Source organism: Culex pipiens, chromosome 2 (genome assembly GCF_016801865.2).
Source record: "Culex pipiens pallens isolate TS chromosome 2, TS_CPP_V2, whole genome shotgun sequence".
In the NCBI taxonomy this organism is placed as follows: domain Eukaryota; kingdom Metazoa; phylum Arthropoda; class Insecta; order Diptera; family Culicidae; genus Culex; species Culex pipiens.
This window is the reverse complement of record NC_068938.1, coordinates 69,103,793-69,127,231: the sequence shown is the minus strand read 5'-3', so window position 1 is coordinate 69,127,231 and position 23,439 is coordinate 69,103,793. Positions and strand designations below refer to the sequence as shown.

At 35.5% G+C, this 23,439-nt stretch overlaps 2 protein-coding genes and 1 long non-coding RNA gene across 5 annotated transcripts in view; 2 read left to right on the top strand and 1 right to left on the bottom strand.

Moving 5' to 3' along the window:
• Window positions 1–23,439, top strand: part of LOC120428848 (germinal center kinase 1) — a 178,813-nt gene that overhangs the window by 24,753 nt on the left and 130,621 nt on the right. The window contains exon 1 of one of the 3 annotated variants that reach the window (XM_052708109.1): window positions 15,308–15,803. The exons of the other annotated variants lie outside the window; for them this stretch is intronic. Within the exon in view, the coding sequence (XP_052564069.1) occupies window positions 15,582–15,803 (222 nt within the window). The 5' untranslated portion in view covers window positions 15,308–15,581. Of the gene's footprint in view, window positions 1–15,307; window positions 15,804–23,439 lie in introns of those variants that run through there. 3 annotated transcript variants of the gene reach the window in all.
• Window positions 1–23,439, top strand: part of LOC120430329 (uncharacterized) — a 45,081-nt gene that overhangs the window by 4,838 nt on the left and 16,804 nt on the right. The gene's annotated exons all lie outside the window — the stretch shown is intronic.
• Window positions 6,214–7,834, bottom strand: LOC120430330 (uncharacterized). The gene is made up of 3 exons (XR_008212101.1): window positions 7,093–7,834; window positions 6,955–7,033; window positions 6,214–6,881 (listed from the first exon to the last, which is right to left on the bottom strand). It is a non-coding gene; the product is annotated as an uncharacterized LOC120430330 (long non-coding RNA).

Sequence of the window (23,439 nt, the reverse complement as noted above, 5' to 3'; positions counted from 1 at the left end):
GAATATTTGGCTATATTTGGGTTACACTCAAAAAACTTATTTTTTCCTTTTTGTTATCTCAACAAATACAGGTTTAATTTTTTTTCATCGTTTGATTTTTAAAGCAAAATAGTAGGTTTTGCAAAAAAAGTGTGTTTTTTTTCCTGCCTGTGTAGATCAATCGGACCGCGCACTGGACTCACAATCCAGAGTTTGCTGGTTCAAATCCCGCGGTGGGTGCTCTAAATTTTAAGTTTAAAGTTTAAAATGACACATTTTTTGAAAACAAATACTTAAAAGTGACTAGAAGATGAAAGCGGTGCACTGTTCAAACAAAATTGTTGAGTGCTTTTCGTTTGCAAATTTGGTTTCACATCGAATAATGAAGTAAAACTTTGCTTTTTTGTTGTTCTTTTTGAACAGTTTTTTGAAATGATTTTGCGAGAAATTAAATTGCTTTCAATCGCAGTCGCAGGAAGTGGCTAAAGCTATTAAAAATCATGTTTCGAAATTATTTAAAAATTGGGTCCTTAAAATGTGTTCGAAATTCAGGTTTTATTATAGACAAAACATCGATAATGTTTAACTTCAAGCGCTGTAATTACATTCTGTACAAAAAAAAATTAAAACAATTTTTTTTCAATTTTACTGAAATCACAAAAATAATCTACCTAATAGTTTTTTTTGTTTTTCTTATTTGTTTTTCATTTAGAATTCACGAATTATTTTACATAAAATATTTCAAATACAATGATTGAGTAGCCACCCTGCAAATCTCTTCATCCTCCAGCTGAACGAAAAACCCGTTGAAGTTTGTCCAGCTTTGTCGTCGGAATTCGTGTGAGAGCTGCTGCCGCTGTTGCTGCAAGCTTTTGCGGCCCCGTCGTCATCCAAGGGCTCCCAGATGAAAGAAAATTTGGATCTGGACCAGAGTCGAGTCTGTCTCGATTCGATTCGACTCGACTCTTCTCCACACCGCTAGAAAGTGGATCAAAGAGAACCCTCTGGGACAGGGTTTTGGGCACCGATTTTTTCTCTCTTTATTTTTTCGTTGTTGTATTTGAAATTGTAGTCTTTTGGTTTCTTTCCTGGTTTTCATCTCGTTTGACGAAGGTTTCGGTTTATTTGCGTTCAGCAGAGCAGGCAGAGCACTGTTGCAATGCAGAATCGGTTCAGTGAGGTGGTTTTGATCTCGGATTATTTGGAAGGTCGGTTTGGAGAGACAAGTTGACGCACACGGCGCAACTACGTCGTCGAAATGTCCGCATTTGGGTGCATGAGGGGAAAGGGAAAGTTGAACCCTCCGGGGATGCAAAAGTAAAACTTTGTGCCCGAAAGCTGGAATGGAGAGTGTCACTTTTAATTAACCTTGTTTTATTTGGCAAAGATAAAGGTACGAGTCATCTTTGACGTGATCTAGGTTAGGAAGTTGGTACTTTTATGTATAGTATGTAAAATTCATCTTCAAAGTTGTAAACTCCTTTCATTTTCAATCTCTTGAAATGATTTTCACTTCTGGGAACATTATTAGCACAGATTCGTTCGTCCTTTCGTCATCAGAAGGGTGGACTGAAGCTCTGCACTTGCTCGAGTGTAGTTACACACTTACCGAAAAAGAAGAGATTATAATGGTTGATGGTGACGGTTCAAAAGAGTGGTAGTGAATCGCTCCCTGCTCATGAGGAAAACCCCTGTGAAACCAGAGGGTAAACCCTCTACACGCCAAATGTGGGGTAGTTTGGCATTTGTTACACCGACTTTAAATCTTACAACAGATTCAATAACTTAAAAATTTTATATTTATTTTGAAGTTATTATGAAATTATAATGTTTATTTACATTTTCAGTCCTAAAACCCAGAACTTATCAAATTCCTCCACTTACATGGCCTCCACACAAAAGGGTCGTCAACGCAATCCCTTCCCTAAAACAGACAGCAGCCAAGCCGGCAAAGAAAAGCGGTGGAAAACTACATTTTCAGCGCGTTTTTTCCCTGGGATGTGCAATATATCTATATTTGCGTCAAACCGTACCTTCTGCCATGTATTAGGTAGGGTTCGGATGGCACCCCTCTTTTTTTTCGGGACAGTAAATCATGACCACCCACTTCCGGATTGCACTGATTTGCAGAGATTGCACAGGCTATGGGCACTCTGGTATGCTGGTTGATGTGGTGGGGGAGGGTGGGATTTCAGTATGTTGACATGGTTGAGAGACTCAGTACCTTTAAATGCAAATTTTCGGGTAAATCTTGCTTAGCTTAACGATTTTTTTTTCAATTTTTATTCCTAATTTTCCATGATTTCTTTATAATTTTTAATTTTCAATTCGGTTTTATTGGTGAATAATCAAGATACAATCAGTTCTCTTGCAATTCATAACAGAGTTTTGGAGTTCCTTTCAGCTGTGTGTTGCATCATAATCCATTTTGGAACAATTATTTCTATAACTATGGCACTGACAAGAGCAAGAAAAATTAAAAAAAAAAACTTGCTAAAATTGCAAAGGAAAGGGGAAAGAAAGAGAAAAAGCTTATAACTAAATCACAGTATTTTATCCTTTGTAGATGTGCTTGATCATCAGCTCCCCAAGGGCTAGAAATTGCTCCGCCTTGTTACGGCAGCTCCGAAACCTCGACATCATCTCCCCCGCGAGAGCAAAGAACTCTGGCAGGGTGAAGAGATCTTCCCCGGTGACTTCTTGCTGGGCCGCATTGCCGCTACTGGCGGCAACCACGCTGGCAAACGATCGCCCCCAGCCAGGGGGGAATGCTGAGTTGTCCGCGGGAACCGTACGCTGCTCAGCAGCCGGCACGGTTACGATCGTACTTCGCTGAGGAGGGTGGGACGCTGCTGTTTTCTTCTTCCTCTTTTCCTGCTCCTCGAGGTAATTTTATCGTGCACTGCATCCACGGTAGTTGCTGGTATGGTTACCTCCACAGTTGGCGCACTTGATGCGCGCCTTGGTTTGCTCTGCCTTGTCCCCCAGGTCCGCCTTGCACGGCAGTGCACACGTGTTTCACCGCACTTTACACAGCGGGGCGGGAGGTTGCAGTTCCGCGAGCCGTGGCCGAATTTCTGGCAACGGTGGCATTGTGCTGCGTCCGATGGGTACTTTGAGTAAAACCGCCAGTTTACCCAAAACCCGTCCAACGCCTTAGTTCGTCGCAGGTCTTGAATCTTGACGGTGTCGCGGTCGAAGTACAACAGGTACAGTGTGTGTGTACCTGTGACTGTTGTCTTCCGCGAGAGGACTTTTATGTCACGCGGCGTTATTCCAGCACCCGAGAGGTCCTTCTTGAGGTCGGAAATCGGACGGTCTTGGTACCCCTGCAAGACGACCTTAACGGCTGTCTTCTGCACGGGGTCGAATGTGTAGAACTTGAAGTTTTTACTCTTCAATTTCTCCACAACCAGGTCGAAGTTCTTAGTGTCAAATGTGTAGACTTGCACTGACGACTTACCGATTTTCAGACAATATCCGAGGCCTTCCAGCAACTCGTCAATATCGTCCACCAACGTATCCAAAACATAGATTGGAGGTGGTCTACGTTCCTTTGGAGAATTGTTCGTTTTTGGCGTCGGCACTTTTTTCCGTGCACGACCATCGTCGTCGTCGTCGTCGGTAGTGCTACCGTCGGTGTTGTTATTGTTGTTTTCTTCGTCGTCGCTCAGCATCTGGAACTCGTTCCTGATGGGAATGTTGGCGGATGTTGACGTGTTGGTCGTGGCACCGGAAGTACCGGAACGGGTTCGCACTGGTGATCTTGGAACATATCCGGGATGTAGCAACTTTTTGTCGATGCCTTCTGCGCTCACGCTCCCCTGCGCGATGGCGGTCGACAAGGCGTTGGTTTGTTTACCTTTTTGCACACGGCCGGTAGACGAACTTCGCGGGTTTTTCGAGGCCGCACTCGAACTGCCACGGCCACGGCCGGCCTTTGGCATGCTGCAGGAGCAAACTCGCGGGTAATCACGGTAATTTACGGCGAAAAAAAAATCGAAAAAACGATAGAGCACTGAGCACTTGACTGCTGCTTGCTCTCGTGCTTACACGGAGGTGATTTCTTTATAAAAATAGTTTATTTATCCGTTTCAGGCATAATGGATAGAAAATCTCGATTTCAGAACCAGTCCTTTTTTAAGGTCTTCGCAAACATTTTCCGTTTTTGTGATCTCAAATTTTTAGAACAAAATCTGAAAAGGTCTAATGAGGTGAAATGCTATATAATTTGTTTTATTGGTGAATTGATTTTTTCTGATATTTATATAAGCATTTTTGAATTTGTGCAGTTCTCTAATTTCGCAAATCGTGCAAAAATAACGCTTAACATTTCAAAAGGGATTTTTGGCTTCTTAAAACCTCATGCGTGGTTTTAAAATTCGAAAAGTATATTTTTCTAAAATATTAATAAATATCAGATTATTTTTTGTGTATAGCAATCGATCATTTTTCATAATTTTAGATTTTTTTAAAGGCTGTAATCAATAATGAAAGTTGATTTTTGGAAATATTTTGAGTGTAATATTGGTTTTCCCTAAATCTTTTTTTTTTTCTTCAAAAAATCATATCTTGCCCAAAATCAATTCCCCCTCTTCGAAATTTCACCGAAGAGATTAAGGGCAAGAATAAAATATTTTAAGATTTTGCATGGCAAAAATGCACTGAACGCGGAGGGGTTGGACCTAAAATACTCTTAAAACAGATGCTACGTCATTTGTGAATGGTTACATATTTGTGTTTTTGGACCGCAGCTAAGAAATTTATAGATTTTTTTTAGTTTGACATTTTTTGAAAGTGGTATCATTTGTTACATTTTTTTATTGAGCTTTAAATTTTATATTCGGTTTTTAAACCAAGGATTAAACTTCAAATTAAATTTAACAACTAAATTTCAAAATTCAAGCCTAAATTACAAACAAAAAAAAAATGGGAAAACGTATCACAAAATGTTTTGTACATCAATTTAGTCACAAATTGGCAAAATATCAATTAATTTATAAGATTTTTTTTTCTTTCAGAGTAGTCTTATAGATTTTTGCAAATTATTTCGCGATTGTTTTAATTTGTTTATTTTTATTTTGATGATACTTTGCCCTTAGATTTCTTATGTCAAGAGTAGCAATTTTGCATAATTTTTTTACCATAAAAGTCTCCATACAATTTGCGAGCTGGTTGTACAAAATGGGTACAAAAATTAACGTATAACTTTTGAGAAATTGCCTAATCTTTTTAATAAAAATTATTTCAAAATTTTAAGAATTTGTTCTAAAATATGAAATGAGAAAAATTTTCTATTTTCAGACCTTTTCAAAAGTTATGCTTGATTTTAAAATTTTGATTTCTTCAGACTTCTTCAGATCAGACAATTTTCATTTTTCATTTTATTAAATTGAGAAACGAACCAATAGTTTCCGAGATATTGTCAGTTGAAAATTATAGGCTAATTAGGTGACAATTAGAAAAACTTATTTTGATTGATTCGAACTGATTGTGAGGCTGTATTTCAGAAACTAATTGTCAATTTTTTAAAGTCTTATAGAGAAAATGTTACAACATTTTCTCATGTTCAGAAACTTTTTTTAGGTTAGTTTTCTTTCAAGAAGTTTTTTAAAAATGCAAAAAATAAAAGAAAATGAAGAAAGTGGTTTAACTTGAGAACGGAAAATTTTATCATACATTTTTTTAAGAACTTTTTGATTGTAAATTCAAATTGGGTTTAAAGAAAGAAAAAGATTTTTGAATTTTTACTAATTTTTTTTTTTCAAATATATAGATGGAACCAGATTTAGCAGTATCATGCGCTATGGCGCAAAAAAATATTTTAAGTCCCCTAAACATATAAAAAAAATCGAAAATTAAAAATACATATTTTGGGAATACCAGTTTGATTGATACAAACTTAAATAAAAAACTAACTTAATCCACTTATGTGGTTGATGCCTTCCTCATTTTTAATATAAGTGGTTTGCCAGCTATTTTTTTAGATCCAGAAAAATAAGTACACAGATATAACTTAAGTGGTCATAACTCGAGACAGGGTTGCCAGATCTTCAATGTTGTGGACTCGTAGAAAAGGGTTTTTGATTACCTAACCAACGATGTGTCGGATGATGGATCCGGACATTGTTAACATACATTTAAGTGAGATCCGGCTTCAAAAAAGTACATAAAAATCACTTAAGTGGTCATAACTCGAGACAGGGTTGCCAGATCTTCAATGTTGTGGACTCATTGGAAAGGTTGTCACCTCCCCATTTCCGGGGAAAGTGCGAGCATGAGACAAGATGGAGTACTATTGAATAGCAGGAGTACCATTTCCTGCACAGATGCAAAAGAACACAGCAAACAATAAAAATGGGTCGAATTCCAACAGAATCCCAGATAATCAACCAGCCCTCCCAAGACACGGATAAATTCAACCTACACAGAAATAAAAGAGGGGATTTTAGCGTACTTACATCTATATTGGCGAACTAAACCTAGTTGGCGTCCTTAAAACTAGAGTTGCGGGTGTAAACCTGTGTGTGTGTGTGTGTGTGTGTGACCCCCGTGTATCCCTCGACGATCCGGAACAACGTTGCTGCCCGGGCAGAACCCAGCTTGGTCACCGGCGAGAACGCCGGCCATCCGGTGCATTAGCCCCGCCGTCCAGTCGGCAGGAATGCACAGCAGCGCACTGCTCCACACCACGGCTCCAGCCATGATGGAATTCAGCTTGTGAAACAGGAAATGAAGGCCTGCACAATGGCAGACAGAACAATTAGAACACATTCGACGATCAAAAGCACATTTTGGGACTTATTTTAGAGACGATTTCACAGCTGAATCTTACCGATCTCAAGTTATCCAACTACTCCAGCATGGCCATGCTTTCCATGCTGATAGTAGACGCCACCTCCCTAGACACGGAGAACGGTACAAAAAACACCAATTAGCACAAATTAAACACACGAGGGAGGGTCGTCACTCTACCTCTCCACCGCGACCAATTTTCGGTATCGCGGCACCTCGCACTCCAGTGCGGTTAATTTTCCACGCCGATATCCTTATCCTAGGCGAGACAACAAAAATTACAAATCTGTCTCAAAACCACAAACTCCGCGAAATTACACTGGTGAGACGGTTTTCACCACAAGAAAACACAATAAGCGAAACTTCTGCTGGCCAATCGTCTGGCGGAACACTTGACGGGTCGACGATCGAGGCGGTCTCTTTGATGCTGAACCAGTGACTGATGATGATCTGCGGGCGACGATCGGCTATATTGGTTGGCCGATCGCGCCGCGTGTTATCTCTCACGGCTCTGGTTGACGTCGGCCGATAAGAGATTGGAGAGTGAGTACCGGGGCGTCGCTAGGGTGGCTCAAACTGCTCGGCTTGATTTCCCCCTCGGGAAATTGGTTTGGTGCTGGCATGGATTATGCTGATCCGGTATGTAAATGTGGTTTTACCTGAGACATGATTACAGGTCTGTGCTAAATGTGCTCACGTGCTAGGGTAATCAATCAATGATCGGCCTTCGATTTTAAAATTGCCCAATATCATGTGCATGTGTTCCAAATGTGCGTGCAGTTCGCTAGGAGATTACGCGCTCGCGAGAGTCAACGCGCAATCAGCATCGATCGGCTGCTGGGAAGCCGCGATCGATGATGATGATGATGGTTCTTGGCTTCTTGTTTGTGTTGTAAGTGTAGTGGTTTTATAAAAATTCTAGCAGACAAAAGATCAAATTTTGCCCTGATCGGGATGGCTTAGGGCACTCTTCTTGTTATTCGCAGACTTCTACTGTTGCGATGGTAAACTGCAGCAGGCAGGTTACAAGGTCTCTCGATTATCTAACCAACGATGGATCGGATGATGGATCCGAACATCGTTTACATACATCTAAGTGAGATCCGGCTTCAAAAAAAGTACATATATATCACTTAAGTAGTCATAACTCGAGAAAGGGTTGCCAGTTCTTCAATATTTTGGACTCGTTGGAAAGGTCTCTCGATTACCTAACCAGCGATGGGTCGGATGATGGATCCGGACATCGTTTACATACATTTAAGTGAGATCCGGCTTCAAAAAAGTACATAAATATCACTTAAGTGGTCATAACTCGAGACAGGGTTGCCAGATCTTCAATAATGTAGACTCGTTGGAAAGGTCTTTCGATTACCTAACCAATGATGGGTCGGATGATGGATCCGGACATCGTTTACATACATTTAAGTGAGATCCGGCTTCAAAAAAGTACATAAATATCACTTAAGTGGTCAAAACTCGAGACAGGGTTGCCAGATCTTCAATGTTTTGGACTCGTTGGAAAGGTTTCTTGATTACCTAACCAACGATGGGTCGGATGATGGATCCAGACATCGTTGACATACATTTAAGTGAGATCCGGCTTCAAAAAAGTACATAAATATCACCTAAGTGGTCATAACTCGAGACAGGGTTGCCAGATCTTCAATGTTGTGGACTCGTTGGAAAGGTCTCTCGATTACCTAACCAACGATGGGTCGGATGATGGATCCGGACATCGTTTACATACATTTAAGTGAGATCCGGCTCCAAAAAACTACATAAATATCACCTAAGTGGTCATAACTCGAGACAGGGTTGCCAGATCTTCAATCTTTTGGACTCGTTGGAAAGGTTTATCGAATACCTAACCAACGATGGGTCGGATGATGGATCCGGACATCGTTTACATGCATATAAATGAGATCCGGATATATTTGAAAACACATTTTTATACATAACTTTTGAACTAGTTATCGAAACTTCAAACAATTCAATAGCGATGTATGGGACTATGAACCAAGTCGAATGCAACCGGTTTGATCAAAATCGGTTCAGCCAGTGCTGAGAAAACTCAGTGAGAATTTTGGTCACATACATACATACACACACATACACACACACATACACACACACATACACACAAACAGACATTTGTTCAGTTTTCGATGCTGAGTCGATATGTATACATGAAGGTGGGTCTTTGAGCTTTTAATAAAAAGTTCATTTTTAGAGCAGGATTATAGCCTTACCTCAGTGAGGAAGGCAAAACGGTTTTTTTCGTGTACTTATATCTCCGAAAAATCGTTATTATAACCTACAACTTTGCCGAAGATACCAAATTCCTTCTCTCGATAGAGAATTTATACATTCACATACCCATTTCGTATGACCAGTCCTCAAAATTGTATGGAGGCTTGTATGGGAAAAATAATGATGCAAAATGACTTCTTTTGGGATAGGGAATAAAAGGACAAGGACAAATAAAAAATATACTAAGAAAAATTGATTCTCGAAAACGGAGAGATCTGCTCTTCACTTTTACGTCTTTTCCAATCTGTGGTCCATAAGTAAAAAAAATATAAAATGATAAAAAAAGCATTTGTTTGATTGAAAATGCATTTCTAAACGTTATTAGCTATGTGTTCTAAATAATTTAGAATTGATTTTACATATTTTTTAAAATGAAAAAAATATTTTTCCAGGAATAAGGCTATTGCTAATATTTTTCAAAGTTTGATTCTCAAATATCGAATTACTAAAATTTATTTTGGGATTTTAATGAAACTGAGTGTATGTCGCCAGCTGCACTAAACCAGATATTACAATCCAAAATATTGGAAAGGATTTCGATGTGCCTTTATCACAAAATTCTCGTGAAACTGCTTTATCTGATGATCCAGTGCAAATTTAAGCAAACCCGTTGAATTCTGTGAATTGGCTTAATCATCCCAACCAAACGATAAGCCATTTTTCCCCAGCAAAATACGCAAAGCATAATTTCATTATCGTAAAATAAAAGCTTCTTACTGGCAGGCCCCACCATGACCAGAACATCGCAAAAACCTGGCCAGTAATCATCGTCCCGTGTAAATCTTCATTTAATTTCTCCACCATCGTACCTTTTAATTTAACGAGAGGTGAATAAAGGCGAAAAATTGAACCAGAAAAAAGCTGTTTCCGATGGCGTAACCGCCGCGATCCAAAACCCGGAACGGCGGACATCAGTTTTAAGTAATTAATATCCATCCCTGCCGCGGCCATGCCTTCTCCTCCCGGGGAACATGATAATGATGACCTTCGCGAGATTTTTTCCACCAACCTTCGTCCCCCCTCTATTCGGGCAGGTGTATTTTACAGGTATTGTTGGTGCTTCTGCGGTTGGTTGGTGGCCACCTGCTCTTAAAAAATAAAGAAGGCAAAAAATAAACAAAGGTAATGTGTGATAACGCGCACCGATAGTCATTAACAGAAAGAAGGTGCTTTCGGGAACTGATAGCGCAAATTATCGCCGAGGAGCTGACATCATTCGGTTGGTACTTTGAGAAATTTATTGGGTATTTTTATCTGTAATTGTTGAACGCCACCGGAAGTAATGACTAAACATAATCACAATTACAAATTGAAGATTTTCAAGAATACCCCCCCTAATAATAAAACCTTCTGTAAACACATCATCAGTTAAAATGGATTTCCCCACTCCCTAGCACACAAATTAAACATCCAAAAATCACTTCCCACTGCTTTGTTAAACAACGTTTCCAGTCAACCCTCCCAATATATCCTTATTTGTCGCGGCCTGTCTGTCTGGCTGACTGGCACTGTCTCCGAAACCCCTCCAAACAGCAGCGAGTGTGAAAAGCAAGCCAGAAGGCTTGTCCTAGGGCCACCCACTTGGTTGCACCCACCACCCACTGCAGCCGTTCCGCCAGTTAGTGGGTAAAACTTGCATCAGGCTAGCGAGTAGTGTCGTACTACGTACTGTTGTACATTCCGCAACACCTCCACCTCGCCTGTGGCTTCTCCACTGAGAGTTTGGTTGGTGTCGTGGTCTTTTGTCACGATTGCAATTTGAATTTAAAAAGAAAATATATATTTGTTTTGTCTTACTGACTGTGTTGAAAAAAAAATATTAAATATTACCATGATTGTTTCTGGTGTGTAACCCGGAATCCTGTTAATGAATTTCTCCCATTTTTGAGTATGTTATGATCATATATTTGGTCCAGACACGGTCAATCGGCATTTTAATGTTTTCATGCGATTTTTTTTTTAATGTTAATCTACTTCCAGTCTTCAACCTGTTTTTTTCTTAAAAGCACATAACCTTCCATTCTCGTCAAAAAGAGTTAAAATGATTTTTTTTTTTCGAAAATTGCCATTTGTTTTTTAAATCATGCTTAACAAATTTTCTATACATTTGTCATATAATGTATGAATATTGAATAGTGCGTGCATCCCAGAATTCCCGGGATTTTTCCAAAACTGGAAATTCCCGAATCCAAGGAAGTTTTATAATTTGTCCCGGGAATTCCCGAAATTGAAAAAAAAAATCAAAATTTGGTCTGGAAATTCAGATTTGGTTGTAGGAAATAGATGACATGTTAAATGCATAGTAATCGTTAAGATTTTTAATGCATTACATTTTGTATTAGGCATATATCAGCATTAATTTGGCTATTTAGGGAAAATTGTAAAAATTTTAGTTCACAGCTTCAAAAAATGCCTAGCGCTTTAAATATTTTCAATTTAATTTGATATATTTTTAAAGGACTGGGAATTATATTTACATATATTTATGATTTTAGATTTGAAAAAAAAATCATATTAAATTATTTTTCCTCAATCTCCGGAATCTGGGCCAAATCAGGACAAATGAGAGCCATTTTTTTGCAAAATGTTTTGAATTACTTCGGTTAAAACAGAAACAGAACAAAACAATTAGTTCACCGATTTCCAAATTTATTGTTCTAAAATCAGACTGTTTTCCCAATTTGGTAGTAACTTATAGATAATTTGTAAAATATGTTTTATCTAAATATGAAATTCAAAAAATATCTAAAATTTTACATTGAATTTTATCATTTTATTTATTGTTGCTTATTGTTTTTAAACATATTCAAATACATTTTTCAAGTTTTTCTGGTCATGTCATATAAAAAAATATATAAGGAATATATTTGTGAAACACTTATGTATTTCATTTGCTTCACATTGTATACAAAATTGTAGTTCATTTAAAACCCGAAGCACAACAAAGAGTAACAAAAATCAATTTTTATTTTCTTGTAAACTATTTAAAAACTGTCGTCCTTGTTAAGTGTTGATAATCACCAATTAATATTATTGATCTAATTCTATGATTTTAAGCTTGAAAAACATCAAATATAATGAAAACATAGATGTTATGACTTTTTAAAAACATTCTCGCGATATTTTTCTGAAAAAAAAAACACAAAATTTTACAAATGATTAATTTTATTGGCAAAATCGAACCGTGGAATGATTTTTTTTTTATTTTTCCCCATTCTATTTTTTATGGATTCATTGAAAAACTTTCAAAAAACTTCAAAATTGTATCGTAATTAGACGTGCATTCTACTGAAAACAATTCAAAATTCATTTTTCTGCGTTCATAGTGATTGATTTTGCTAAATTATTTTGAAAAATCATTTTATTTAAAAAAAAAAGAACAACTATTATACGTTTTGAATGTTTAGTCATGATTTTGCTATTCTGACAATATTTTCAAAGAAGAGAGAAAATTACCCCCTTTTTGTTTAGTTAAATTTTTTGACATTGAAAATCGGATGAATAGTTTAAAAGATATAATTATCGGTAGAATAAATAAGAGCTACAAAGTAGGTTGAATATTACCTCTTTTATGATGTAATTTTACGTCATTTTAGAGCGAAAAAGTGACATTACATCAGAGAAGCGGTAAAATTACACATTTTCAGAGGTAAAATTACACATTTTTTCTGACATAAAATATGAACCCCTGGCCAGATGTAATATTGCCATGATTTTTTTTACTGTGTAAGTGTGTAGCAATTAAAAATATGTATCTTTCCTGATTTTCGTTCATTGCAAGGCCATATCTCAAAAACATTGAAATATAAAAATTGTAGAGAATTTCTCATTGTTTTGTAAACATTTGTTTCAAAGTTGCCCGAGGATGGATCGGATACTATTTAATTAAATTCGTAAAAATAAATGTTTTTTCGAGAAAAAATTACCAAAGCTTGATTATTACTCGAAAAGAGTGAACTTAATCAAAATTCACAGAAATAATTTTAAATTGGCCGAAACAAAATTGATTCAAAAATTATAATTTAGATTGACCAAATTGAAAAATAAAAAAAAATAAAGTAAAATCAACTGGGGTAAAAATAGTCAAAATCGAGTTCTTGAGTCGATTAATAAAATTAAAAAATTTCGTTTTTTTTGCTGTGTACCCATTTTTTCCTAGAAATCTATCAGAAAATCCTTTCTCAAGATATGGGTTATGGAATATTTTCATGACTCTTTTGTATGGACATTTCACAAATTTGTATGGAGACTTACGATCAATGATGTAAAACGGCTAATTTGGACACAAGGAACAGTTGGAAAAAGTATCATCCAAATAGATAAATAAAATTTTAAAGATTCCGGAAAATTTTGCGAAATGTTAGTGAACTGCAAAAAAAAATCTATCTGAAATTTTTATGCTAAGGGTAATTTTAGCGATGACTTTATCTTTATGGAATGATTTGGCAAGATCATCTCTAACTTCTATTTTAAAATTTATCGAACAAAAGGTCATTTTTTTTTTGACTTTTTCGGTACTTTATGATAAAGAAAAAGTTTTATTCAAATAACTTTTATTACAAATTTTCTCATGTTTAATTTTTTGTATTTTTTCGTAACTTTGCAGGGTTATTTTTCAGAGTGTAACATTGTTCTACAAAGTTGTGGAGGTAACAAGTTATATAACTGTTTATAATCATGGGCTATCGCGATTCGTCGGTTCGAATCCCGCGGCGGACGCTCTAAAATTCTTTGTGTAAATATGGGTATTCGGCGCCGTCGCTCCGTGCCATACTTTCATACACCTAGGAGTCCAGGGCGGCGAAGTCCTTGTAGATAAAAAGGAAGACACTAGTGATTGGTACTAGCAATGGTGGCCGACAGCTATAAAGTCAACTTAGTTTTTTTTCGCTATCGCGATTTCACGAAAAAAAAGTTTTGAAAAAGTTACTTTTCGTGTTTTTCTTTGTTTCGTCGCTCGTGTCAGTCGCGGGTGACCTTGAACGGCCATAATCAACGATGACTAACAACTATAATTTTTTTTATTTTCTGCTTCGAAAAGTACATTAAGAGGTTACATACATGAAAATCGGCAAAAATGTTAGAGGTTGGCTTGATCACCCACTTAATTTCTTTTTCTAAAATCTATTTTCAGGGCATTAAAATAAACATTTTCATCTTTTAACAAAACAAATTTGAAGACATTTGGTTGTATCATTGCCGAGATACAGCTATTTGAAGTTAGCAGTTTTCAAAAACGGGTGCCACGATATCTCAAGATTGCTTCGACCAAATCGGCTAAAAATGTTGGTGAAAACTCGTTAAACCAGTCCCGTGTGCATAACGAAGGCCGATTTTCAAAAAGTTTATTTAAAAAAAAGATAAAAATATTTTTCTGTTTTTCATATAAAAAAAGTAAAATTCTGAGCTTAAATCGTTTCTAACTAAGTTAAATCATGAAATATCTTCATGAAACTTTCAGGAGTGATTGAAAATCATCTTTTAAGTTGATTTAATAAATTTTCTGTAATATGAAATTTTGTGATTTTCTACATGTATGTAACCCCTTAACTTTCCCTTAAAATGACACGTCTAATAAAATGTTTTAAAGCTATTTTTGTGTTTTTTTCATTTTTTTTTATTTTGAGTACGCCATCAAATTGTACGTCTAATTTTACATTAAAGTCCCTTTGACATCAAATTTCCAAACCATTACCATTTCAGGTTGCAAATTATTTAAAAAAAAACACGTCTTTTTCGAATGTTTGTACCGCCCCTCCGTATTGAGATATAGAAAAATGGAGTTCGAATTTGTGATCAGAGACAAAAATTACCCCTTAGGACAAAGTTTGGTGCAAATCAAAAACTAAATTTTAAATGAAAATGGAAAAGATTAAAGACAACGTAAAAACATGCGCCAAGCGCGCACAACCCCTTCCAAAACCATTCGTCCTGTGCGCCGTCGTCGCCACGCGTTCGTCCTTCACTCGGGCCTTTGTCGGAGTCGGCGTCGGACTCGCTCGTCGTCGTGTCACGCGCGCTCGTCCCGTTAGCACCGTTCCGACCGCTGGCTGTCAGTCGTTCTTCTTCCTTTCGTCGAGCCTGTCAAGCCCCAAGCCTTGAACCGTCGCCGGAACTCCGTCGGGTCGTGTCTCGAGTTGTTGTTGTTTTTCAACACGGGTTTCTTTTTTTGGGTTCTCAGAAGTGAAGTTCCGTAATCGATGTTTCAAGCCGGAAGTGAGGGTTCGTGAGTTGGGGGAGGTTTTGTGTTTTTATGGGAATGACCCCTTGCGTGAGTGCTAATTTGTGATCCGGAAGGGGTGGGGGGTTCGGTCCCTGTACGAGGCCACACCACGGCGAAAGTGGACGGTGCCGGTGGTCAGGCAGGCAGCAAGCCCAGAAAGGAGCCACGGCGGAAGATCAATTTTCTCAAGTGCATCCTCTCGGCTACCATATTCCGCCGCTGGAAGACGGTCCACCGGGCCGAGGAGTCCCCGTCGCCGACCGCCGGATTTGCGATGGGTCTCCAGAGTGGGCCCGGCGTGACCGAAGCGATGGCCAAGTCGCCGGATTACAACCGGAATCACATCCAGGCCGGTTCCAAGCGGCGACCGGGTGACTCATCTGCGACGACGGATTCGTCTCGCCGGCAGGACATCAACAGAATTAACAACAACTACCCACCGCCGGCAGCAGCTGTGTCACCGTTTTCGTCCTTGTCTGGAAACGAATCGTCGCTGGTATGTCTCTCTAGAAGTGATGCTCACATATTTTCCTAGAATTTTACAGTTCTTTTGAGATTTGTTGAGCAGTTCTCTGGAAAGCAATGTTTCATTAATTTTTTTGAGGTTCTGTCAATCTTTTGATTATGATTTATTAAATTGGTCTTTTTACATTTTATGCAAATTTACAAAATAAGAAAAATTCCAAACATAATGTGGATTTTTCTATTAATTCAAATAAATCAATGAAAATAAATTTAATCTTCCTCGCAGAGAACAACTCCCCCTTGTTTTTGTTAGTATTATTTCTAAAGTTGGGAGAATGCACTCTTGTTTTTCCTTGCTTCCCAGTCGGTTGATGGTTGTTGTTGTTCCCCCCTGTGGAGAGTCGGTACTTACTGCTCCGCATCATATGATGATGGCGGCGATGATGATGATGGGGGGATGGTGATGAGTAAACCGAAATTCATCCCCTTTTTTGTGTTACTTTTTTTTTGTTGCAGTGGAAGTAGTACTAGTACTTGTACTAGCTAGCAGCAGTGTTTTGTGGCAATGGTCCGGAACGAGGCGGTGATGGTTTTTGTGTTTGCCATTTCTGTCGCGTTGTTTTGTTCCGGTATTTACAGTGGGGGTTATGAAAATGTAGTTGGTTGAAAGTGCTGTTTGTTGTCCAAATTTTGTTAACATTATTTCTGCAGATAATTTTGCTACTTTATTTTTTTTCCAAACTTATGTCGATAACTGTTCGATGGTGTTATTTTTTCAAGGTTTTATAATGAATGTTAGAATTCAATATTTTATTTAAGAAAATCCCTGTTGATTATTTTTAAACATCTTGTAAATTTACACAAAAATTTCCCTTTTCTTAACAGCTTTGACCCGAAGCTTGCAATTCCCGTAACATTTATGGAATTCCAATAAGATTTTAAGAGAAAAATCAGGCTATTAATAAACTTTTTCATCACAATATCGCTACTATTGGTTTTATGTTCTAATGCCTTTAAAGCAGGGGTGCCCAAAGTATGGCCCGCGGGCCAAACGTGGCCCGCGAGGTGATATTTTGTGGCCCGCGGACCCATTTTGAATGATCATGTAAAATGGCCCGTTGACCACTTGTAAAGTGATTTTATACTTTTTCAAGATTAAGGTTTATTTTAAGCGTTTATATGTTAATATTTTTCTTTATTTTTTGTTAATACATTTTGTGGATACAAATAATTTGTTTAAAATATTTTATAATTAAAACAATTTCACACGTTTCAATGTGAGTGAAACTAGTAAATATCGTCAAAACTTTCATCAAACATTTTTAGAAATATCAAAAAAACGTTCAAGTTTGACTTAGGTAGAATTCTGTAATAGTTGCAAAAATAAAAGTTTTCTTTATTAATTTGCAAGTCATATTGACCCTTTTATGAACTGACCCTCAAACTTACATTGCACTTCCTTAGGGATTCGAACTCATTTCACAACGAATTTGATTGACTATCAACTGATTCAGGCAGACAAAATGTGGAAATCGAAGGATCAAGTTTGCAGCAAATATTTTACAAAGCTTTCGTCGATTAACTCACCCCTCCACCATTATTGAAAAATTGGCTCGAAGAACCAGGAGCAATATTTTCAAAAAACTTAAAAAATAGAAATTTAAGTGCATTCAGCTGAAATTCATTAAATATGCATTCCTTTTCATTTAAAATCATTTGAGCATGTTTGGGTTTCTTAAAAATAATTTGAATTTTAGTGAATTTTCGATGAAATAAATAAATGTTTTTCGCTTATTTTTGAAACTAATGATAGCAGGTTAACTATACAGAAGCAAAAACATTTTTTAAAAGTTTTTTTCACTGAAATGTTGAAATTCTGGCTCTCAACGATTTTTCATTAACCACACTTAACTTATAGATGAATTGTTTAACATGTAATGTCACCACCATTTTCGAAATATAAAAACAAAACTTTAATTTTTTTTTTTTGAAAACACGAGTACATTCAGCTAAAAACTTTCTTTTTTAATACCAGAAACAACAAAATCAACAATACCGATAGAATCCCGTTATTTTGTGGTTTCTATTAATTTAAAAAGATTTTTTTTTTAAATTACAGAAATGTAATCTTTTACATTAAAATAAAGTAATTTTTTTTTAACAACCATTTTTGTAAATTTGGCCCGCAAGCTCATTTGAGCTTCAAATTTGGCCCGGCCTCCAAAAACTTTGAGCACCCCTGCTTTAAAGCGTATCTCTTATCATTTCATTCATGTTACAATAAAGATGCAAATATATTTTTTCGAAAATTGAACCTGTAAAAAAATTAATTGATGAAACATGCAAATCTAATGATTATGATTTGCTTCAGTATGAATCTCTCGAAATAATCTATACATGAACGTCGTTTTATTATTATTACTCTTGATATGATAAATCAAGCCAAAATCAATAACACTCGGGCTTACAAAATCAAAATCTATGATAAGCTTGGTAATTTTTAAACTAAAAATAACCAATAAAAATGTAAGTGTTTGACACCAAATTTTGTTAACTTACTTTATGTTTTGTTTGGAAATGTTTCCATACTATTTTTTTGAAATCCAAATAAACCAGACATTGAAGGAAATATAAACAGGTTTTAAAATTTTTAATGCTTTGCTAATAATTTGATAATTGTTTTGTAAATTTAACGGGCGCTTGGAAAAATCATAGAAGGGTGACAATATCTTTGAAACAATAATCTAAATTTGTATATAGCTCTATAATTTTTTTTTCATTCATTTTTTTTATTTGGTCCTTTTTGGTTCTGGGACCTGATCAGGGCCGAGTTGGCTTCTGTAATTACTGTTTTCTTAAAACTAAGAGTAATTACAGAGGATCTTGCGTTTAAATGTTGGTGGGAGAGAAGCTGAATAAATTTTGGTCCCTGTCTCAAATATTGTTTAAGGGTCTCAATAGATTATTCGAATGTTTGAATCCATTTCATTATAGATTATATTATTCGAAGCCAAGTTAAACTCAACTTTGTTTTTGATTCCAGTAATATTTTACTTATTTTTATATTTTACTGATTTTTGTTGTTTTGCGTTAACATATTTTGTCGTTTCGTATTCTCCAAACAAATGTTGTTATTAAAAAATCTTTCAATGGCAAAAATCAATTCGAGAATTTGAGCAATTCTCGCTGAAACCGTCCCACTAGATGCACATGTTCTCAAATCGTTACGGCAATGTTCTCATTCGATTCAGCATACCAAAAAACCATAAAAACAACCTTCGAACCAATGAAAATGTCTGCCGTTAGCCACCTGTAAATAAAAACTTGTTTTGAACAATGGATTTTTTCGAAAAAATGCCCTAATTTGAAGAAATGATATCTTCCAAAATACATTACCAAACATCAAAAACTTATATATCGTTGGAAAGGTAATCGCGAGGGTTTTCTATCGCACTTTGATAAACATTTTGAAAATTATTTTTTCAAGGGTAATTTTAAGGATTTTTGGGAAACTTACTATTAATTTTGAATTTTGACCGTGTTCGCAACCACTTTTGTTACGCAACCATTTTCATTCGAAAGATTGGACGATTTTGCATAAAATTAACTTGAGAAAAGTAGTGTAATGAAATAGTTTTCGTATAGTTATTAACGGATGAAAGAAATTGGTCAAATTTCAGTTAAAAATAATCAAAGCTCAGACTTCAGAATTGAGCCATATTTACAGGCAAAACAAATCAGGATTGTATTTGAGCCGAATGTACAGTCATCTGAGGCAAATCTGGACATATAGGATGAATAGGGACAGTTATTTCAACTATGCTTTCACTCATTAGATCATATTTTTAATTTGTTTATGTAAAAGCATACATAAACAAACAAGTTTCTAAATTTTAAGCTTTTAAGTACTCTGAAAACTAATGTCCTTACCTAGACTGTAGTCTCGATTCGCCACATTTCACTGAAGTAATATTTTATGTACAGAATTTGTTTCAGGAAGGTCTGCTTTATTTGTAATCGTGCACATAAAAGTGCAAAGTTGAAATCAATATTTTTTGATCAAGTTAAAATTTGGTGGAGCTATTGATACCATCAAAACAAGCAAGAAACTCGATTTTCATCCAAATCGGACTACGTTGGGATTCATTCAACTTTGATTTTAATTGCTTTAAATATTTATGAAAACCAATTATAAAGTTTTCATTTGCGCAACATAAATACACTGAAAATAGTTTTAATTGAAAAACAGACTACACCTATTGATTCTACGTAAAATTATCTTTCTAGTGAATTCTGGCTCGACTTTGTACGGCTTGCGGTTTTAGAGACATAGCAGTTTGAAAATGAAGGTTTTTAACATTGTTTGCAAAAAAAGCGAAACTTTGGGGTGGTGTCAAATAAAAGGGCGTAGTCCGATTTGGACGAAAATCGAGTTTCTTGCTTGTTTTGATGGTATCAACAGCCCCACCAAATTTTAACTTGATCAAAAAATATTGATTTCAACTTTGCACTTTTATGTGCACGATTACAAATAAAGCAGACCTTCCTAAAACAAATTCTGTACATAAAATATTACTTCAGTGAGATGTGGCGAATCGAGACTACAGTCTAAGTAAGGACATTAGTTTTCAGAGTACTTAAAAGCTTAAAATTTAGAAACTTGTTTGTTTATGTATGCTTTTACATAAACAAATTAAAAATATGATCTAATGAGTGAAAGCATAGTTGAAATAACTGTCCCTATTCATCCTATATGTCCAGATTTGCCTCAGATGACTGTACATTCGGCTCAAATACAATCCTGCTTTGTTTTGCCTGTAAATAAGGCTCATTTCTGAAGTCTGAGCTTTGATTATTTTTAACTGAAATTTGACCAATTTCTTTCATCCGTTAATAACTATACGAAAACTATTTCATTACACTACTTTTCTCAAGTTAATTTTATGCAAAATCGTCCAATCTTTCGAATGAAAATGGTTGCGTAACAATAAGTGGTTGCGAACACGGTCAAAATTCAAAATTAATAGTAAGTTTCCCAAAAATCCTTAAAATTACCCTTGAAAAAATAATTTTCAAAATGTTTATCAAAGTGCGATAGAAAGCCCTCGCGATTACCTTTCCAACGATATATAAGTTTTTGATGTTTGGTAATGTATTTTGGAAGATATCATTTCTTCAAATTAGGGCATTTTTTCGAAAAAATCCATTGTTCAAAACAAGTTTTTATTTACAGGTGGCTAACGGCAGACATTTTCATTGGTTCGAAGGTTGTTTTTATGGTTTTTTGGTGCGCTGAATCGAATGAGAACATTGCCGTAACGATTTAAGAACATGTGCATCTAGTGGGACGGTTTCAGCGAGAATTGCTCATTTGCTTTGTTAGAATCTACATGTTCCGAAAAGTTGAAAATCATATGATTTTATTTGTACCCAATAACAGCATTTTTTATATGTTTTTATCTTTATAAAAACCCGCTTTAATCCCACCTAGGGTGAGATAGAGCCTTTCTTACTAAAATCATATAAAAATGGTAGTACTTCTTTAAATTCATAACATCTTGTAACTTCAGTGCTTTTACCATTCTTATGGATTTTTTTCTTAAAGTATGCAAATCAAACAGCTCTAACTACAGAACAAAATTATGGATCTTGATGAAAAGGATTTTGAGCTCAAAAATGCAATTTTTGGGATAAATACACGATTTTAAAATGTCGAATTTTGACCTTATTATAATTTAAAAATTTTGTTATTTGTTGAAAAGTAATTTCACATTCGAAAAAATCATCAAAATTTCGTAATTCGATCGGCAACTCGTTAAGGTTCATCAGCTTACATATGCAAACAGAAGAATCAAAATCCAAAATAGAGGAGCTGAGACAGAAAAAAATTAACAACACGGACATCACTTGAACCCAACGGAATTTTTTTTCTCATAATTCGAGGGTTGAAAATAGACGAGTTCTGTCTTTATGAATCCATAGAGCGTCGAAATCGATGTAGTGTGATTGTTTAGTGATTTTTCCGACAAAATTTACATAATAAAATATCATATTTACGAAGATGGAAATTACGTCTTGCAATAAAGTAAAAACTTTACCTTTCTTTAGTAAGAAAAGTAAAAATGTATGAAAAATTTGCAGGTTCAAATTCAGATTTTGGGTGTTTAAAATTGGTTTATTTTTGATGTTTTGTGAAAGGATACCTTTGATAAATCACGTGGACGCTTTTTTCAAAATCCCCCCCCCCCCCCCAACCCTCTTTTGTATGGAGCGTGGACAATCGGCATACACCCCCCCCCCCCCCCTAAAATGTCCACGTGGTCTGATGAAATTTTTCTGTGGTCTCTGTATCCTTTGCAAATTAGTAAAGCTCTTTAATTTTTCCTGCACTGGGTAATGGAAGTAATAATTACTCGATAAATTATTTGTAACAGAACTCCAAAATACTGTTTATTACAAAAATAAACCTTGATTTTGAACCAGTAAATTGAATTTAAATTTTACTGAATTTAATGTTCCTGTTATTTTTTGGAATTTGGAATAAAATTGCTCGCTCATTTCAGCAATTTAAAACTTAATTCTAGAAGAAAACGTTTTTTAGAAGTTGTATTTAAACGTCAAAGTGGCATATCAGCCAACAGGATTTTTTTGCGTGTTGCGGATACCCTAGTTTGATTACGAAAAATGATTTATTTGTTAATTAAACTCACTCGATGAATTACATTTTTTAATTCGAGTTTTAATGATACAAAGTGGGCTATTAATATTAATTAGGACCCCACAAAGTTTAAACCAAATCAAAAAAATAAATAAAGTTCTTTTTCTGGTTTTGGTGGAAATTTTCCTACTTAAAATTAAACTTTAAGTGGCTTTTTCTTGAAAACGTTACACTTTTTCAAAAAATCTGTAGTGTACAATTCGATTGCAAAGTTGATTTTATATTAAAAAGTAAAAACTGAAGTAAAAAATATGTTTTACAAATATCTCTTTTTTTCCAAAAAAAAACACATTTTTTTCAAAAAATCATAATTCTGCGGCCTATACTTATATACTTAGCTATGGCTCAGGAGTAGCGGTTTTTTGTCCCTTAAACCATATAGAAAAATTTCCAAAATTAAAACATACGGATTTTGGAAATTGAATTTATGTGAAAAAAGGTAACTCATTCTTCGAAAACAATAAAAAAAAATTACAACTTAAATGTTATTGCTTGATCTTTATTCCAAATTTAAGATAAAACATTATAATTTTCCTTTTATACATATATTAAAAAAAAACTATGCATCTTATGGTTTACTTTACGGTCATGCATAGAACGGCAATGCAGAAGAGGCGAATATGACGAATGTCAAATTGGTTTTAGAATCTTGTTGTATGAAATTGGTTTTAGAATCTTGTTGTAGAATCTTGTTGTATAATTAAAATAAAATTGTAAATTAACTATTTGGTGAAAGTCGATATTTTGTTTTCTGCCTTTTTGTTGAGATCCAGGGACCTTTTTAGAAAATTTTCTGATGAAATGTTCTCGATGAACCTGTCTGATTTCGAAGAAATAGGTGATATTAAAGCCGAAAACAAACTATATACCTTCCTTTTGTAAGAAAGGCTGAAAGATGTTACTATTAACACCCAAGTGATAACTATTGTGTTTTTATTATCTAGTGAGA